The 18,492-nt window shown below is 40.3% G+C and overlaps 1 protein-coding gene across 5 annotated transcripts in view; it reads right to left on the reverse strand.

Annotated features, from left to right (window-relative positions):
- SCEL (sciellin) overlaps positions 1-18,492 on the reverse strand; it is a 117,361-nt gene that overhangs the window by 54,144 nt on the left and 44,725 nt on the right. For all 5 annotated transcript variants that reach the window (XM_069758077.1, XM_069758076.1, XM_069758075.1 and 2 more), the window contains 5 exons: positions 17,222-17,245; positions 17,060-17,119; positions 8,471-8,539; positions 5,400-5,432; positions 4,735-4,809 (listed from right to left, as the gene is read on the reverse strand). In XM_069758077.1, the coding sequence (XP_069614178.1) occupies positions 4,735-4,809; positions 5,400-5,432; positions 8,471-8,539; positions 17,060-17,119; positions 17,222-17,245 (261 nt within the window). The remainder of the gene's footprint in view (positions 1-4,734; positions 4,810-5,399; positions 5,433-8,470; positions 8,540-17,059; positions 17,120-17,221; positions 17,246-18,492) is intronic.

The following is an 18,492-nucleotide window of genomic DNA, read 5'->3' on the forward strand; positions in this document are numbered from 1 at the left end:
GTGTGTACGAGGTGTACGGAGCGGAGCCGTGTGTACGAGGTGTACGGAGCACTGCCGCGTGTGTACGAGGTGTACGGAGCACTGCCGCGTGTGTACGAGGTGTACGGAGCACAGCCACGTGTGTATGAGGTGTACGGAGTAGTGCCGTGTGTGTACGAGATGTATGGAGAGGAGCCGTATGTGTATGAGGTGTACGCAGCGGAGCTGTGTGTGTGCAAGGTATGCGGAGCAGTGTGTGCAATGTGTATGGAGCGGAGCGGTGTGTGTATGAGGTGTACGGAGTAGTGCCGTGTGTACGAGATGTATGGAGCGGAGCCGTGTGTGTATGAGGTGTATGGAGCGGAGCCGTGTATGAGGTGTATGGAGCAGAGCCGTGTGTGTATGAGGTGTATGGAGCGGAGCTGAATGTGTACGGAGCGGAGCCGTGTGTGTATGAGATGTATGGAGTGGAGCTGTGTGTACGGAGCGGAGCCGTGTATGCAAAGTTTATGGAGCGCAGCCGCGTGTGTAGGAGTAGCTATGTGTGGCCATTATCATGTGCGGCCAATATACAGTATGGAGCATCATGTGCGGTCATTATACAGTATTATTGAGCATCATGTGCGGTCATTATACAGTATGGAGAATCATGTGTGGCCATTATACAGTATGGAGCATCATGTGCGGTCATTATACAGTATGGAGCATCATGTGCGGTCATTATACAGTATGGAGCATGATGTGCAGTCATACAGTATGGAGCATCATGTGCGGATATTATACAGTATGGAGCCTCATGTGCGGTCATTATAAAGTATGGAGCCTCATGTGCGGTCATTATACAGTATGGAGCATCATGTGCGGCTATTATACAGTATTGAGCATCATGTGGGGCCATTATACAGTATTGAGCATCATGTGGGGTCATTATACAGTATTGAGCATCATGTGCGGTCATTATACAGTATGGAGCCTCATGTGCGGTCATTATACAGTATGGAGCATCATGTGCGGCTATTATACAGTATGGAACATCATGTGCCGTCATTATACAGTATGGAGCATCATGTGTGGCCATTATACAGTATGGAGCATCATGTGCGGTCATTATACAGTATGGAGCATCATGTGCGGCTATTATACAGTATGGAGCATCATGTGTGGCCATTATACAGTATGGAGCATCATGTGCGGTCATGATACAGTATGGAGCATCATGTGTGGCCATTATACAGTATGGAGCATCATGTGCTGTCATTATACAGTATGGAGCATCATGTGCTGTCATTATACAGTATGGAGCATCATGTGCAGTCATTATACAGTATGGAGCATCATGTGCTGTCATACAGTATGGAGCATCATGTGCAGTCATTATACAGTATGGAGCATCATGTGCGGCTATTATACAGTATGGAGCATCATATGCGGTCATTATACAGTATGGAGCATCATGTGTGGCCATTATGGAGCATCATGTGCGGTCATTATACAATATGGAGCATCATGTGTGGTCATTATACAGTATAGAGCATCATGTGCGGTCATTATACAGTATGGAGCATCATGTGTGGCCATTATACAGTATGGAGCATCATGTGTGGCCATTATACAGTATTGAGCATCATGTGCGGTCATTATACAGTATGGAGCATCATGTGCAGTCACTATACAGTATGGAGCATCATGTGTGGCCATTATACAGTATTGAGCATCATGTGGGGTCATTATACAGTATTGAGCATCATGTGGGGCCATGATACAGTATTGAGCATCATGTGGGGTCATTATACAGTATTGAGCATCATGTGGGGCCATTATACAGTATTGAGCATCATGTGGGGTCATTATACAGTATTGAGCATCATGTGGGGCCATTATACAGTATTGAGCATCACGTGGGGTCATTATACAGTATTGAGCATCATGTGGGGCCATTATACAGTATGGAGCATCATGTGGGGCCATTATACAGTATGGAGCATCATGTGTGGCCATTATACAGTATTGAGCATCATGTGGGGCCATTATACAGTATTGAGCATCATGTGGGGCCATTATACAGTATTGAGCATCATGTGGGGTCATTATACAGTATTGAGCATCATGTGGGGCCATTTTACAGTATTGAGCATCACGTGGGGTCATTATACAGTATTGAGCATCATGTGGGGCCATTATACAGTATGGAGCATCATGTGTGGCCATTATACAGTATTGAGCATCATGTGTGGCCATTATACAGTATTGAGCATCATGTGGTCATGTGGGGTCGTTATACAGTATGGAGCACTGTGTGGCCATTATACAGTATCGAGCACTGTGTGGCCATATTTTTTTTTTATAATTATTCTTTATGAACAGTGTGATCAGCAGTGCTAAATGGGTGTGGTTGAGACATGGATATGGGTGTGACTAGTGAATGGGTGTGGTCAGAGGTGTGTCCTAAAATTTGCTGCGGCGCGCAACGCGCGCCGCAAACTTTGTCCCTCTTTCCCAACTTCAAAAGTTGGGAGGTATGGTAATATGTGGTCTGGAAATGGTGCGGTGGTATTTGTCCCTTGTATGTGCTATTATTCGATCACTGTGGTTGTAATTTGTGGTCTGGTCATGGTGCGGTGGTATTTGTCCCTTGTATGTGCTATTATTCGATCACTGTGGTTGTAATTTGTGGTCTGGTCATGGCACGGTGGTATTTGTCCCTTGTATGTGCTATTATTCGATCACTGTGGTTGTAATTTGTGGTCTGGTCATGGTGCGGTGGTATTTGTCCCTTGTATGTGCTATTATTCGATCACTGTGGTTGTAATTTGTGGTCTGGTCATGGTGCGGTGGTATTTGTCCCTTGTATGTGCTATTATTCGATCACTGTGGTTGTAATTTGTGGTCTGGTCATGGCACGGTGGTATTTGTCCCTTGTATGTGCTATTATTCGATCACTGTGGTTGTAATTTGTGGTCTGGTCATGGCACGGTGGTATTTGTCCCTTGTATGTGCTATTATTCGATCACTGTGGTTGTAATTTGTGGTCTGGTCATGGCACGGTGGTATTTGTCCCTTGTATGTGCTATTATTCGATCACTGTGGTTGTAATTTGTGGTCTGGTCATGGCACGGTGGTATTTGTCCCTTGTATGTGCTATTATTCGATCACTGTGGTTGTAATTTGTGGTCTGGTCATGGTGCGGTGGTATTTGTTCCTTGTATGTGCTATTATTCGATCACTGTGGTTGTAATTTGTGGTCTGGTCATGGTGCGGTGGTATTTGTCCCTTGTATGTGCTATTATTCGATCACTGTGGTTGTAATTTGTGGTCTGGTCATGGCACGGTGGTATTTGTCCCTTGTATGTGCTATTATTCGATCACTGTGGTTGTAATTTGTGGTCTGGTCATGGCACGGTGGTATTTGTCCCTTGTATGTGCTATTATTCGATCACTGTGGTTGTAATTTGTGGTCTGGTCATGGCACGGTGGTATTTGTCCCTTGTATGTGCTATTATTCGATCACTGTGGTTGTAATTTGTGGTCTGGTCATGGTGCGGTGGTATTTGTTCCTTGTATGTGATATTATTGGTCAAGATATACCTAAATTGTATTGCAGATTTTAACAAATATTTCCTAGGTTACAGTAGAGTAGGGCCCGGCCCTTTTTCTGGAATAATCTGGTTCGGGTATATCACGTGACCCCCGTCACATGACCCCCGTCACATGACCCCCGTCACATGACCCCCGTCACATGACCCCCGTCACATGACCCCCGTCACATGACCCCCGTCACATGACCCCCGTCACATGACCCCCGTCACATGACCGGGGGGGGGCCCACAGTGTGTGAACAGCCCGGGGCCCTGGCCACCCTTAATCCACCCCTGGATACAGCCACCGCTTACTAAGTACTGAATCTGCTACAGACACACCTCTAAGACTGAAAGTCAGAGGCTGCCGGGGGGAATAAAGTTAATTTCATCCCGGCAGCCTTAGAACCTGCAAATTCACCCCATATCTGCAGGTTAATAGGTTTGGGGACATGATATGTTCCTTTTAATAAATTTAATTTTTATAAGATTCATTAATTGATTCATTTTTTAGGCTACAATGATTCAATAAAAATGTATTTTTTCAACATTACAATCAATGGTACTTGTAAGATTTAAAGTGTACCTGTCATTTCAGATAACCTTTTAGAGTAAACTGTTGGAAGTCTATTTTGCGCCATTATATGATTTGTATTCTGTATTTTTCACAAATTGTGCACCACTTCTAGTTTTCAGTTGTCACTAAGCTGGATGGTGAAGACTAGCTGCTATATCTCTCATAAGCAGGATTCCTGTTTTTATATAACTAATGCTCAGAAGCTTTCTTGAGTATACTACTGTATATAGCAGTATTAAGCACTGTAGCTGTGAATCCAGCAGTGGTTAAAATAAAACAACAGAAGGCAGTTCAAACTATCTTAACATCTGTCTTTCACAATGCTTCTCACTCTGCTCTTCCCTCCTCCTCTCTCCACTCTTCATAAACCTAAATAGACAGCTGCTATCTGATCACTAAATGAGCTGCCAGACCATCTTGTTTCAATCAAGGTAGATTGTATCAGTTTTTGGAGAAAATAATGGGTTCAGGATGCAGGGTGAGGAGAAGAATTAGTTTATAAGTAGACAGGGAAGCATATTTCTTACAAACTTTCTGATATTCGCTGACACTAATGATTTCTGTACAGTTTATTGGAATAAAAGTGACCAAACAATACTCTACCTTGATCTGGCACTATCAACAAAGGCGGCTCTGGGTTGCTTTTCTGTGGTCCTTGTATCCGATGAGTAAATAGTGCTAAAAAAGATTGGTTGGTTATAAAAATGACTTGTTTTGTGACCAAATAAATTTTCTATCATCTATCATTACACTAGCCCCCACCATTTGTCATTATGCATATCGAGGGTCTATTCAACCAAACGTTTCCTTTTTTTGTTCTGAAATGAACCGACCATTTTTAGCCTGTGTTGCATCTGTTTTATTTTTCATCCAATTAAAAAAAACTATAGGAGGTAAAATACGTGATTTTTTTTTCATAAGCAAGGGATGTGTTCAATCAAATGAAAAACAATTGGAAATCAAATGGCTTTTGTTTTCATTCATTGTAAACAGATCCGTATATACTTGAATGGCTGATACTCATTCCCAACAACAGGAGAGTAGGACGTGCACTGAGTTTAATGGAGCAGACACAGGCATTCGCAGAAAAAAAGAGATATTTGAATAGTTTGATTAAACTTTAAGGATCCGTCCAATAATCATTTAATAAACAGACAACAAACTGATGTGTAAATATGCCATTTCCCCCAAACACCAGTATGTATTGGGCGTTTATTGGCCTTAATAGCTCCTGTAAAGTAAAATTAATATTATAAAACAATACTTACATTTTTTGCCCTTCTGGTTTGCCTGGGACAACCCTGTTGAAAAGTAATTCACCAGCATGAGTATATTATATATATTTTTACTTATTATATAATTTCTCAGGAATATTTGTTTTGTAGGATATGCGTTAGCCCTTATTAAGGGCTCATCATTATTACAAATAGCTGTAATATAAAAACATAACTAAGTAAATAAAATCTGCAAGGTGATGATAATATGATTTATTAAGCAGTACCAATTCAAAATTAAGTCACGTTTCAGTCTCAAACATAGACCTTCATCAGACGGATTGCTGAGGTGTAGAGGTAACAAAGTGCAGCGCCGATAGAGTGATTGTTGGTCGGTTTCTATTTCTCAATTTTCTACAAATTTGTATAATACCTGCCCCTTTTGGCGGATTTAGCTTTATTCCTGTCGGCAAGCATACTAAGCCTCTTACTAGGAAACATATTGAATCATAGCCTTTCATCTATTATATAATTGTCTAATGGTCACTTCCATCTGTCTTTCTGTCCCAGATATTCATTGGTCGGGGCCTCTGTTTGTCATGGAATCCAAGTCGCTGATTGGTCGTGGCAAAACGCCCATGATCATTGCCACGACCAATCAGCGATGGCCACTGTCCGGCGGCAACATGGCCGCTCTTTCCTCCCCACAGTAAGTGCCCGCTCCATACTCCCCTCCAGTCATCCAGTCAGCCCTCACACAGGGTTAATGCCAGCGTTACAGGAGCGAGGTGTAATGCACTCCGGTTACGCAGCTATTAACCCTGTGTGACCAAGTTTTTACTATTGATGCTGCGAATGCAGCATCAATAGTAAAACGATCTAATGTTACAAATAATAATAATTAAAAAAATGTTATTCTCACCCTCCGACGTCGCGTCCTGTCCGCCGGCAGGTTCCGGTGCTAAGGATGCTATGGGAGAAGGACCTGCCATGGCGTCACGGTCATGTGACCGCGACGTCATCACAGGTCCTGCGCGAGAAGGACCTGCCATGACGTCACGGTCATGTGATCGCAATGTCATCACAGGTCCTGCGCTCATAGTCATACCGACCCTGGAACTGGAAGCTGCCGCATGCACCGTACACAGGAGCCAGGACTAAGGTGAGTATATGTTTATTTTTTATTTTATGTCACTGGCCAATATACTACATTACTGGGCAATATACTACGTGGCTGACCAATATACTACATACTACGTGACTGGGCAATATACTACGTGGCTGTACAATATACTACGTGGCTGGGCAATATACTACGTGACTGGGCAATATACTGTGTAGCTGACCAATATACTACATGCTACGTAGCTGTGCAATATACTACGTGACTGGGTAAAATACTACATTGCTGGGCAATATACTACGTGGCTAGGCAATATACTATGTGACTGGGCAATATACTACGTGGATGGGCAATATACTATGTGGTTGGGCAATGTACTATGTGGCTGGGCAATATACTACGTGGCTGGGCAATATACTATGTAGCTGGGCAATATACTACGTGACTGGGCAATATACTACGTAGCTGGGCAATATACTATGTGACTGGGCAATATACTACGTAGCTGGGCAATATACTACGCGACTGGGCAATATACTACTTAGCTGACCAATATACTACATACTACGTGACTGGGCAATATACTACGTGACTGGGCAATATACTACGTGACTGGGCAATATACTACGTGACTGGGCAATATACTACGTGACTGGGCAATATACTATGTGGCTGGGCAATATACTACGTCACTAGGCAATATACTACGTAGCTGGGCAATATACTACGTCACTAGGCAATATACTACGTAGCTGGGCAATATACTATGTAGCTGGGAAATATACTACGTGGCTGGGCAATATACTACGTGACTGGGCAATATACTACGTTATTGGGCAATATACTACGTCGCTGGCCAATATACTACGTGACTGGCCAATATACTACGTGGCTGGGCAATATACTACGTAGCTAGGCAATATACTACGTGACTGGCCAATATACTACGTGGCTGGGCAATATACTACGTGACTGGCCAATATACTACGTGGCTGGGCAATATACTACGTAGCTGGGCAATATACTACGTGACTGGCCAATATACTACGTGGCTGGGCAATATACTACGTCGCTTGGCAATATACTAAGTGGCTGGGCAATATACTACGTAGCTGGGCAATATACTACGTGACTGGCCAATATACTACATGGCTGGGCAATATACCACGTCGCTTGGCAATATACTATGTGACTGAGCAATATACTACGTGACTGGGTAATATACTACGTGGCTGTGCAATATACTACGTGGACATGCATATTCTAGAATACCCGATGCATTAGAATCAGGCTTCCATCTAGTTTATTATAAAGACATTTCGTTTTTTTAATTTATGTGAAAAATGTCCAATTCAAAATGTGAAGGCTGTAATCTTATAAATATAGAGAACAAGAGCGGCAAATCCAAGGAATAAAATAATGGAATCTTTATTGTATTACAAAAATGGATAAAAAAAACCATTGCAATGGAAAAGGTTCACATGAAGGCCATGAAAGACTGATGCGTTTCCAGCTTAACAATAACGCCTTTACTATTGTTCCGACTATGAGTATGTGCGTTATTGTCAGTGTTTGCTGGCTTTTCCAGCGTAAAGTTTTTTATTCATTTTTTGTAACGGATGTACCGCTCTTTTTCTCTATGTTTGTGAAGTGGACGGTTTGCTGGAGCACTGGTACCCATACACACCAAGGCAGGGAGCACGATATGGACTATGGATGTGATGAGCCTTCCCTTCAATCTGCACTTGTCAACCCAGGGTAATTTATTTGCACTGAACATAACCTGATTTGTACCATCCCGCCATGGTCCCATGCCTAGACACTAATACCAGTAGAGAAAGATGAATGCAAGGATGGCAAGGTTTTTGTTTGTCTTTTATCTACTGTTTAATACTCTGGTTGTGTCGGTGTTATGGATAAGCTGTAAATGAAGACCCAAGATTTACATCTACTTTTTAATTATTTACATTTAAAAAGTGTTAAACTGTTTTTTTTTTCTTACTGTCTAGTTTCAGTTGTTGTAGTGGTGGTAGTATTGGTGTTGTTCCTGTTTGGCGCAGTCCAAGATTTTCTGTTTGTGAACATAACATATAATAATAATATCAATTAACTGTATTTCATTAATAATGCAAATAGCATAACAATCTTTAAATGCACATTCATAGGTAAAAATCATCAGTATATATATAAATTTTTCTCTAAATATATATTTCAAATACACACAACATCATTCAGTTATATTATTAGACTATTTGACTTATTCATATATTTTTTCATTTACTTATGTTTAAAAATATATATATGTGTGTATGTGTGGATGTGTGTGTGTATGTGTGTGTGTATGTGTGTGTGTGTGTGTGTGTGTGTGTGCATCCAAAATGGCTGACTACAAAGTGGCCACCATGGTCACCAACCATCTTGAAATTTTTTCCCCCTCCCAAATACTAATGTGCCACAAACAGGAAGTTGATATCACCAACCATTCCCATTTTATTTAGGTGTATCCATATAAATGGTCCACCCAGGTGTATCCATGTGTGTGTATATATATATATATATATATATACACACACTGTTTATGTTTAGTAAAAAGTTCCCACTTGGTTTACATTACTTTTTGCACTGGGACCCATATAGTATTGTCACTGGCAGTGTCGCCTTGTACATTTATTTTATTAAACTCAGTAGCAGCGCAGACTGGAAAGAACACAGAATTCATTCACGATTCTTCAGTAACTAAGGAGTATAATGTTCTGAAGGAAGCCAAAGTAAGCAATGCTTGCCCAGCATAAACAGTGATTCATACAATTGTTCATTATGAAAAAAAAAATCCATAGAGTATTCCCACAGATACTGATTTATTAAAACACAATCAGCCAATTATAATTCATTAAACTTGTGTAACCTATTGGGTAACGTATTAAACTTGTGTATACCGTGGTTACGCCAAAAGAGTGTGTTGGAGCCTAAGTGCATCAGTCAAGCTATAAAGAAAAGACAACTATGCAAAAATCTATATTAAAAATATTTTAGAATGATTGTATCATACTTTATTTTAGATAAAGCAATTTTTAATTGTGGTTTCATAAGAGAATATATAGGGGTTCCAGGAACATTACCTGCACCAATGCTTAGAAACTCGAGCTTCTCCACACCCCCTTACTCCAACCAGCCCGCCACTAAAAAAGTTTACTGGCTTTTCATATTTTAGCAATATATTTTAAGGTTAAAAAAATTGTGTGTTATAGAGGTTGTCCACTACTTTATCATTGACGACCTATCCATAGAATAGGGCATCAATGTTTGATCAGTCAGTGTCTGACACTCGACGCCCCCACCGATCAGCTGTTTTCGGTGTCGGGGTCGGCACCTACAGGCCAGAAATATTCACATGCGGAGCTGGCCATCTTCTGATAGTAGCTGAGGCAGGGTACTACACATCTGCCTCCTATTCAAATCAGTGGAGGCAGATGTCTAGTACCTTACAGCAACCACTACAAGACGACCGAGCAGGTCCACAAGTGAGTATTTACGGCCGGCGAGAAGAGCTGATGGGTGGGGGTGCCATGTGCTGACCCCGATAGATCAGAATCAAATGCTAAAATAGTGGACGACCTGTTTAATTAAATTCCCAATTTTTGATTGTAACGACCAAAGCTTTGTTTTCTAATACACAGAGCTCCAAATCTCAGCATATATTTATGTCATAATGTCTACCTGCAGCCACCAATAATAATAATAATAATAATTTTTATTTATATAGCGCCAACATATTCCACAGCGCTTTACAAATTATAGAGGGGACTTGTACAGACAATAGACATTACAGCATAACAGAAATACAGTTCAAAACAGATACCAGGAGGAATGAGGGCCCTGCTCGCAAGCTTACAAACTATGGGGAAAAGGGGAGACACGAGAGGTGGATGGTAACAATTGCTTTAGTTATTCGGACCGGCCATAGTGTAAGGCTCGGGTGTTCATGTAAAGCTGCATGAACCAGTTAACTGCCTAAGTATGTAGCAGTACAGACACAGAGGGCTATTAACTGCATAAAGTGAATGAGAACATGATGCGAGGAACCTGATTGTTTTTTTTTTATATATAAATAGGTCACACAGGGATCGTTAGGTTAATGCATTGAGGCGGTAGGCCAGTCTGAACAAATGAGTTTTTAAGGTACGCTTAAAACTGTGGGGATTGGGGATTAATTGTATTAACCTAGGTAGTGCATTCCAAAGAATTGGCGCAGCACGTGCAAAGTCTTGGAGACGGGAGTGGGAGGTTCTGATTATTGAGGATGCTAACCTGAGGTCATTAGCGGAGCGGAGGGCACGGGTAGGGTGGTAGACTGATACCAGGGAGGAGATGTAGGGTGGTGCAGAGCCATGGAGTGCTTTGTGGATGAGGGTAGTAGTTTTGTGCTGGATTCTGGAGTGGATGGGTAGCCAGTGTAATGACTGGCACAAGGTAGAGGCATCGGTGTAACGGTTGGTGAGGAATATGATCCTGGCAGCAGCATTCAGGACAGATTGGAGCTGGGAAAGTTTGGTAAGAGGGAGGCCGATAAAGAGTATAAGAGAGCGGACATTTAAATTCAAAAATAAAAAAGTAAGCAGTCAGCTCCCCCTATTGGTGGCTGTAGGCAGTCATGTATTGCTTATACTCAGGCAGGGAATTTAGAGCTCTATCAGTAAAATAGAGCTATATTATGAATTTAATCAGTACGGAATTATGGACCAGTTGATTGAAAATTATTTTCAATAGTGGACATTAACTGCTAAACGTGCTGACTCCAAACAGTTACTGAATCCTTGGTGTTTTATAGAATCGTTGACCATTATTACACATCAGTCATATTTGTGTGACAAACTGATAATAAAGCTTAGTAATACAAACTGGCTGCCAGTGTAATGCATCATTTTTCCCTTTACAACCTGTAGTTTTCTATTAGTTATAAAATACTTTCAGACCTTGTCATGGCTCACAAATAGTGATCTCATTTTCTCAACCCTGTTGTAATGGATCCAGCTACATACTTGTTCAGGCTATGTTTGCCATCTGAAAAAAATGGTCCCACTTACCTTTAGCATTAAATTAATATGCTAGTACACAAATACACTGTAACCAATATACAAAATACTTACTCTGTGCATTAGCACACAGCAATTAAAGAGGTTGTCCACTACTTTAGTATTGATGACATATCCTCTTGATAGGTCCTTACTGTCTGCTCAGTTGGGGTCCAACACCGGCACCCCCGCCAATCAGCTGTTATCGGTGATGGCCGGAAGCATTCATTTGTGAAGCTGGCTGTTTTCTGATAGTGGCTTTCGAAGGCTGCTACACATCCTATTGATTTGAATAGGAGGTGGATGTGCAGTACCCTGCCTCGACCACTACCAGAAGATGGAGAAGCTTCGCAAGTGAGTACTAAACGCCAGTGGCCGCCATCACTGATAGCATCTGCTCAGTGGGGGTGCCGCAAGTCAGACCCCAACGGCTCAGACATTGATTACCTATCCTAAGAATAAAGTCATCAATGTAAAATAAATAAATATTTGAATTCCATCTTTGCTCATTAAAGTAAGGGACATCTATATGAGGTCACTTTTTTTGTCATGGTTGGATCGCTTTTACACTTTTAATAAAAAAATGAAACCAATTTCCTTATATTTTTAACATGTACATCAATAGTGGAGTTCATGTATTCATCAGTCGCAGTGTGCTGACGCATAGGGTATACATACATTGTGGTGTATTGGCCACCGCGTATTTGTGCACCTGTGCATTAATTTAGGCTAAAGGTGAGTGGGCTCTTTGTGGTCTATTTTTTTTTGTAGTTTGCATTGGGATGGGGATGGCCCGCTCCCGAGCTATGCACCCTTATTCACCCATCTCTTCCAAAAAAGTTTAATTGTGGGCTAAGCCTGGTTCCTTTGTCTTCCCCATTTCACACGGGCACATGGAGTGGAGTATTGATTTAAGGTTATTCATTCAGTTCCATTCCACAGGTGTATTGAATCCAGCAGTCTACCTTTGCAAACATTTGTGAATGAACAGTTTATTCTAAAGAGCTCATTGAATTCAAACGCAATATTGTAATTTTATGCCACCCTTATTACAAGTTGGTTTGTGAAATATCAACCATCCTAAGCATTCTAATATCAACTGAGAGTGCTATTATTGAAAATTAGAAGTGTTTAACCCCTTCCTGACATATGGCATACAGTTACGCCATATGGTGTCTCAGAGTAGATGATGGCCGTGATATTCAGCTCCACTTATGGCTGTTATTCTCTTTAACGCCACTGTCAATCTATGATAACAGCATTAACTGCACTTTTTTTGCAATTTTGCCACACTTGAACATTTTTACCACTTTCCAGTACATCACATGATAAAATGAATGGTTTAATTCAAAACTACAATTGCTCCCACAAAAAAAGAAGCCCTCATTTTGATTTGTCGACAGAAAAATAAAAATGTTATGGCTCTTCAAATAAAAGGAAAAAGCAAAAAAAAAAAAAAAAACAAAACGGAAAATATCCAGGTTGTGAAAAGAGGTTAAAAACCAGAGCATCTCCATGAATTGTCAGACGATGTAAAGTTACAGAAAAGGGACACCAAGGGCTGAGGTATATAGTACTTAAAAGTCACCAACGTCCAGGTAACTCAATAACTGCAGAGCTCCAAACCTCATCTGGTATTGAAAAATAACTGCACCTAAATATATTCAATGAGGTGACAAATCACACCTCTATCTGGCAGTTTTAAGGTAAAGTCTGGGTTTGGAGAATGCCAAGAGAACATTACCTGCCTGAATGCACTGTGTTAACTGCAAAGAAATGCTATAGGGTTGTATTGTAGGGGCTCGCCTAACTACCTTAGTTCCAGTGAATGTAAATCTTAATGCTTTGGCATACTAAAACATTTTAGTTAAGTGTGTGCTTCCAAGTTTTTGGGAAGAATTTAGGGAGGCCTTTTTCTGTTCCAGAATGACAGTGCCCCTTTCAAAAAATCAAGGTCCTTAAAGGCATGTTTGGTGTGGAGCAAAACGACTGGCCTCACCACCATGACCTGACCTCATGGGATGAACTATAAAGGAGATTGACAGCCAGGTCCTCTAGTCAAATAACCTCAGAAATGTACCTCTGGATGAATGAGTACAAATTTCTACATACAAATGCCAAAATCTTATAGAAATCCCTTCCAGAACAGGAAGATTCTATAGCTACAAAGCTCCATATCAATGCCTATGGATTTAGAATGGGATTTCATTAAAACTCCTGTAGGTGCCCCTAAACTTGTGTCCATATAGTATATATATATATATATATATATATATATATATATATATATATATATATATACATATATATATACACACACACACACAGCCCCAATAAGGAAGCCCATGCATATGCTATGGAGTTTTCAAGAGGAGTCTGGTAGGTTTAATATGGGTCGAAATTCATGGAGGGAAAAATGGTAACAAAATTCTCATTGGGGTCTGTTACAAACCCCCAAATATAACAGAAACCATGGAAAGTCTACTTCTAAAGCAGATAGATGAAGCTGCAACCCATAATGAGGTCCTGGTTATGGGGGACTTTAACTACCCGGATATTAACTGGGAAACAGAAACCTGTGAAACCCATAAAGGCAACAGGTTTCTGCTAATAACCAAGAAAAATTATCTTTCACAATTGGTGCAGAATCCAACCAGAGGAGCAGCACTTTTAGACCTAATACTATCTAATAGACCTGACAGAATAACAAATCTGCAGGTGGTCGGGCATCTAGGAAATAGCGACCACAATATTGTACAGTTTCACCTGTCTTTCACTAGGGGGACTTGTCAGGGAGTCACAAAAACACTGAACTTTAGGAAGGCAAAGTTTGACCAGCTTAGAGATGCCCTTAATCTGGTAGACTGGGACAATATCCTCAGAAATAAGAATACAGATAATAAATGGGAAATGTTTAAGAACATCCTAAATAGGCACTGTAAGCGGTTTATACCTTGTGGGAATAAAAGGACTAGAAATAGGAAAAACCCAATGTGGCTAAACAAAGAAGTAAGACAGGCAATTAACAGTAAAAAGAAAGCATTTGCACTACTAAAGCAGGATGGCACCATTGAAGCTCTAAAAAGCTATAGGGAGAAAAATACTTTATCTAAAAAACTAATTAAAGCTGCCAAAAAGGAAACAGAGAAGCACATTGCTAAGGAGAGTAAAACTAATCCCAAACTGTTCTTCAACTATATCAATAGTAAAAGAATAAAAACTGAAAATGTAGGCCCCTTAAAAAATAGTGAGGAAAGAATGGTTGTAGATGACGAGGAAAAAGCTAACATATTAAACACCTTCTTCTCCACGGTATTCACGGTGGAAAATGAAATGCTAGGTGAAATCCCAAGAAACAATGAAAAGCCTATATTAAGGGTCACCAATCTAACCCAAGAAGAGGTGCGAAACCGGCTAAATAAGATTAAAATAGATAAATCTCCGGGTCCGGATGGCATACACCCACGAGTACTAAGAGAACTAAGTAATGTAATAGATAAACCATTATTTCTTATTTTTAGGGACTCTATAGCGACAGGGTCTGTTCCACAGGACTGGCGCATAGCAAATGTGGTGCCAATATTCAAAAAGGGCTCTAAAAGTGAACCTGGAAATTATAGGCCAGTAAGTCTAACCTCTATTGTTGGTAAAATATTTGAAGGGTTTCTGAGGGATGTTATTCTGGATTATCTCAATCAGAATAACTGTTTAACTCCATATCAGCATGGGTTTATGAGAAATCGCTCCTGTCAAACCAATCTAATCAGTTTTTATGAAGAGGTAAGCTATAGGCTGGACCACGGTGAGTCATTGGACGTGGTATATCTCGATTTTTCCAAAGCGTTTGATACCGTGCCGCACAAGAGGTTGGTACACAAAATGAGAATGCTTGGTCTGGGGGAAAATGTGTGTAAATGGGTTAGTAACTGGCTTAGTGACAGATAGCAGAGGATGGTTATAAATGGTATAGTCTCTAACTGGGTCGCTGTGACCAGTGGGGTACCGCAGGGGTCAGTATTGGGACCTGTTCTCTTCAACATATTCATTAACGATCTGGTAGAAGGTTTACACAGTAAAATATCGATATTTGCAGATGATACAAAACTATGTAAAGCAGTTAATACAAGAGAAGATAGTATTCTGCTACAGATGGATCTGGATAAGTTGGAAACTTGGGCTGAAAGGTGGCAGATGAGGTTTAACAATGATAAATGTAAGGTTATACACATGGGAAGAAGGAATCAATATCACCATTACACACTGAATGGGAAACCACTGGGTAAATCTGACAGGGAGAAGGACTTGGGGATCCTAGTTAATGATAAACTTACCTGGAGCAGCCAGTGCCAGGCAGCAGCTGCCAAGGCAAACAGGATCATGGGGTGCATTAAAAGAGGTCTGGATACACATGATGAGAGCATTATACTGCCTCTGTACAAATCCCTAGTTAGACCGCACATGGAGTACTGTGTCCAGTTTTGGGCACCGGTGCTCAGGAAGGATATAATGGAACTAGAGAGAGTACAAAGGAGGGCAACAAAATTAATAAAGGGGATGGGAGAACTACAATACCCAGATAGATTAGCGAAATTAGGATTATTTAGTCTAGAAAAAAGATGACTGAGGGGCGATCTAATAACCATGTATAAGTATATAAGGGGACAATACAAATATCTCGCTGAGGATCTGTTTATACCAAGGAAGGTGACGGGCACAAGGGGGCATTCTTTGCATCTGGAGGAGAGAAGGTTTTTCCACCAACATAGAAGAAGATTCTTTACTGTTAGGGCAGTGAGAATCTGGAATTCCTTGCCTGAGGAGGTAGTGATGGCGAACTCAGTCAAGGGGTTCAAGAGAGGCCTGGATGTCTTCCTGGAGCAGAACAATATTGTATCATACAATTATTAGGTTTTGTAGAAGGACGTAGATCTGGGGATTTATTATGATGGAATATAGGCTGAACTGGATGGACAAATGTCTTTTTTCGGCCTTACTAACTACGTTACTATGTTAATTCTTCTTCCTTAATAAAATCATGAAATTGGTCAAGGCGTAAGTGTTATTAGACCAGAAGGATGAGTAAGGGGCACATAAGCATTGAGAAGTGGTCCATTTTGATTTTTTAAGTGGGTCTCTCACCATGTAAAACTCAGTTCTCCAATTGTGTTTTACATAGCAACAACTTGCCAAAATGGCAAAATAGTCCAAATCTTGTAACATTTGAGCACAAGACTCCATATACCATTCAGATGATGTATAGAGTCAGCTCTTCTGAGAGTTATAAACTCTCAGAGAAAAAGAATCTCACCAGATTTTATTGTCTTTCTGCATTTTGCTCGTTCCTTATGTCATTATCAGACTATTTAGATGAGCCAGTAGTCAAGAATGAGCATTCTTATGAACACTCATTCGCCGAGCATTGGCTCCTCTAAATTGGCTATAAAACGTTCAGTTAACAACAGTACATAACAATAAGGAGGAAAGTAAGGTATAATCTGTTGCCATTATGGATTCTGTACCTTTTGGATTCCTCTGTAATCGTTGTCGTTGTTGTTTTGTTACTCGGAGCCCAGGATTGTCTACAGAATGTAAAAATTAATTCATTGCGTCAGAATCACAACCCAACAAGAAATGAGTAATGTACATGACAACCCATACCTATAATTGAGAAACATTCATACCTTTTGTTGGTGTCTTCTGGTCCACTAAACGGAAACAAAAAGCATACTTTAAAGAAAGGCATTAAAGAAACCATAAACTGTAACTTATGTAAGGCACGTAGGAAGATTATTGTGTATAAACGTTGTTGTTTCCTCAGGTTCTTTACTGCCATACTTACATGATTATTATAAAGAAAGGATCATACCCATTACTAACATTAATTACATCTCGTGCTGGAAATTGTCTTAGTCACGATATATGCTATTCCAGTCATGATAATGACGGCTGGTGCCCAATAGGTGGCGCAATTAACTTTGACAATGATTAGATTCACTGACTACCTTTAGCAGGTCACTCTCTTAAGAGGATTGTCCCTGTTATTGTCTCTATTGTTTTATCTTTAGCAATTTCCACCATTAAACATCTTTGAAAAATAAGAAATATGAAACTTAGTTAAGATATTAATTACTTGTGCATTTACTAGTTGTTTTATCTGAAAAGTGCCTTCTGTTTAAAGAGTATCCAGTACAAAATGCTGTTAATATAATTAATTAATTATCATTTTTTAAACAATTTTTCAGGTAAAATGTGTGGTAAAGGACAGTAGATAATTAATATATTTAGTGTATTAGATCAGAGATACAAACGATATGTTATTAGAAATTAGGGGCAAGGACAATAACCATATGAAACCGAGCCAATATCAAAGATACAAATCTTTTCTTCATTTTTTATTCTTTTAACAATCTTTTTATCAATGTTGGCTGCTCTGTCACCCTTTGTATAAGCTATATTGGCAAAATAAATTAAATATATATTTTATAATATGTCTACCTCAGACCGTATGATAACTGAATTAATTTAACCTATATTTTAGTCTTACATTATATAATGTAATTGAGTTTATCATAAAATAGCTCTCCAGTCTTAATAACTAGAGAACACCATTTGTGCACGTTTTAAAGAGGATCTGCCTCTTCTGTCATGTCTAATATAATAAATGCTTACATTTAAAAATAAAAATAAAAATATTAGGAATCATCTTTCCCTAGATCTCTGTGATGTGATTGTTCCTCTGCTTAGGGCCGGCGTCAGCACCCGCTGCACCAGGGCAAGTGCCGGGGCCCACTCACGCTGTCATAGATCCATCTGGCCTCTTGCCCGCTGTTTTTCCTGCCGCTTACCCTTTCAACTTGCGGGCACGGCGGTCATACAGGTGCGGGCAGCGGGAGCTGGCACAAGCATTTTAGTCAGTGCAGGCAGGCACATAGGGGTTAAGAACGCAACCAGC

Source organism: Ranitomeya imitator, chromosome 3, assembly GCF_032444005.1.
Source record: "Ranitomeya imitator isolate aRanImi1 chromosome 3, aRanImi1.pri, whole genome shotgun sequence".
NCBI classification, from domain to species: domain Eukaryota; kingdom Metazoa; phylum Chordata; class Amphibia; order Anura; family Dendrobatidae; genus Ranitomeya; species Ranitomeya imitator.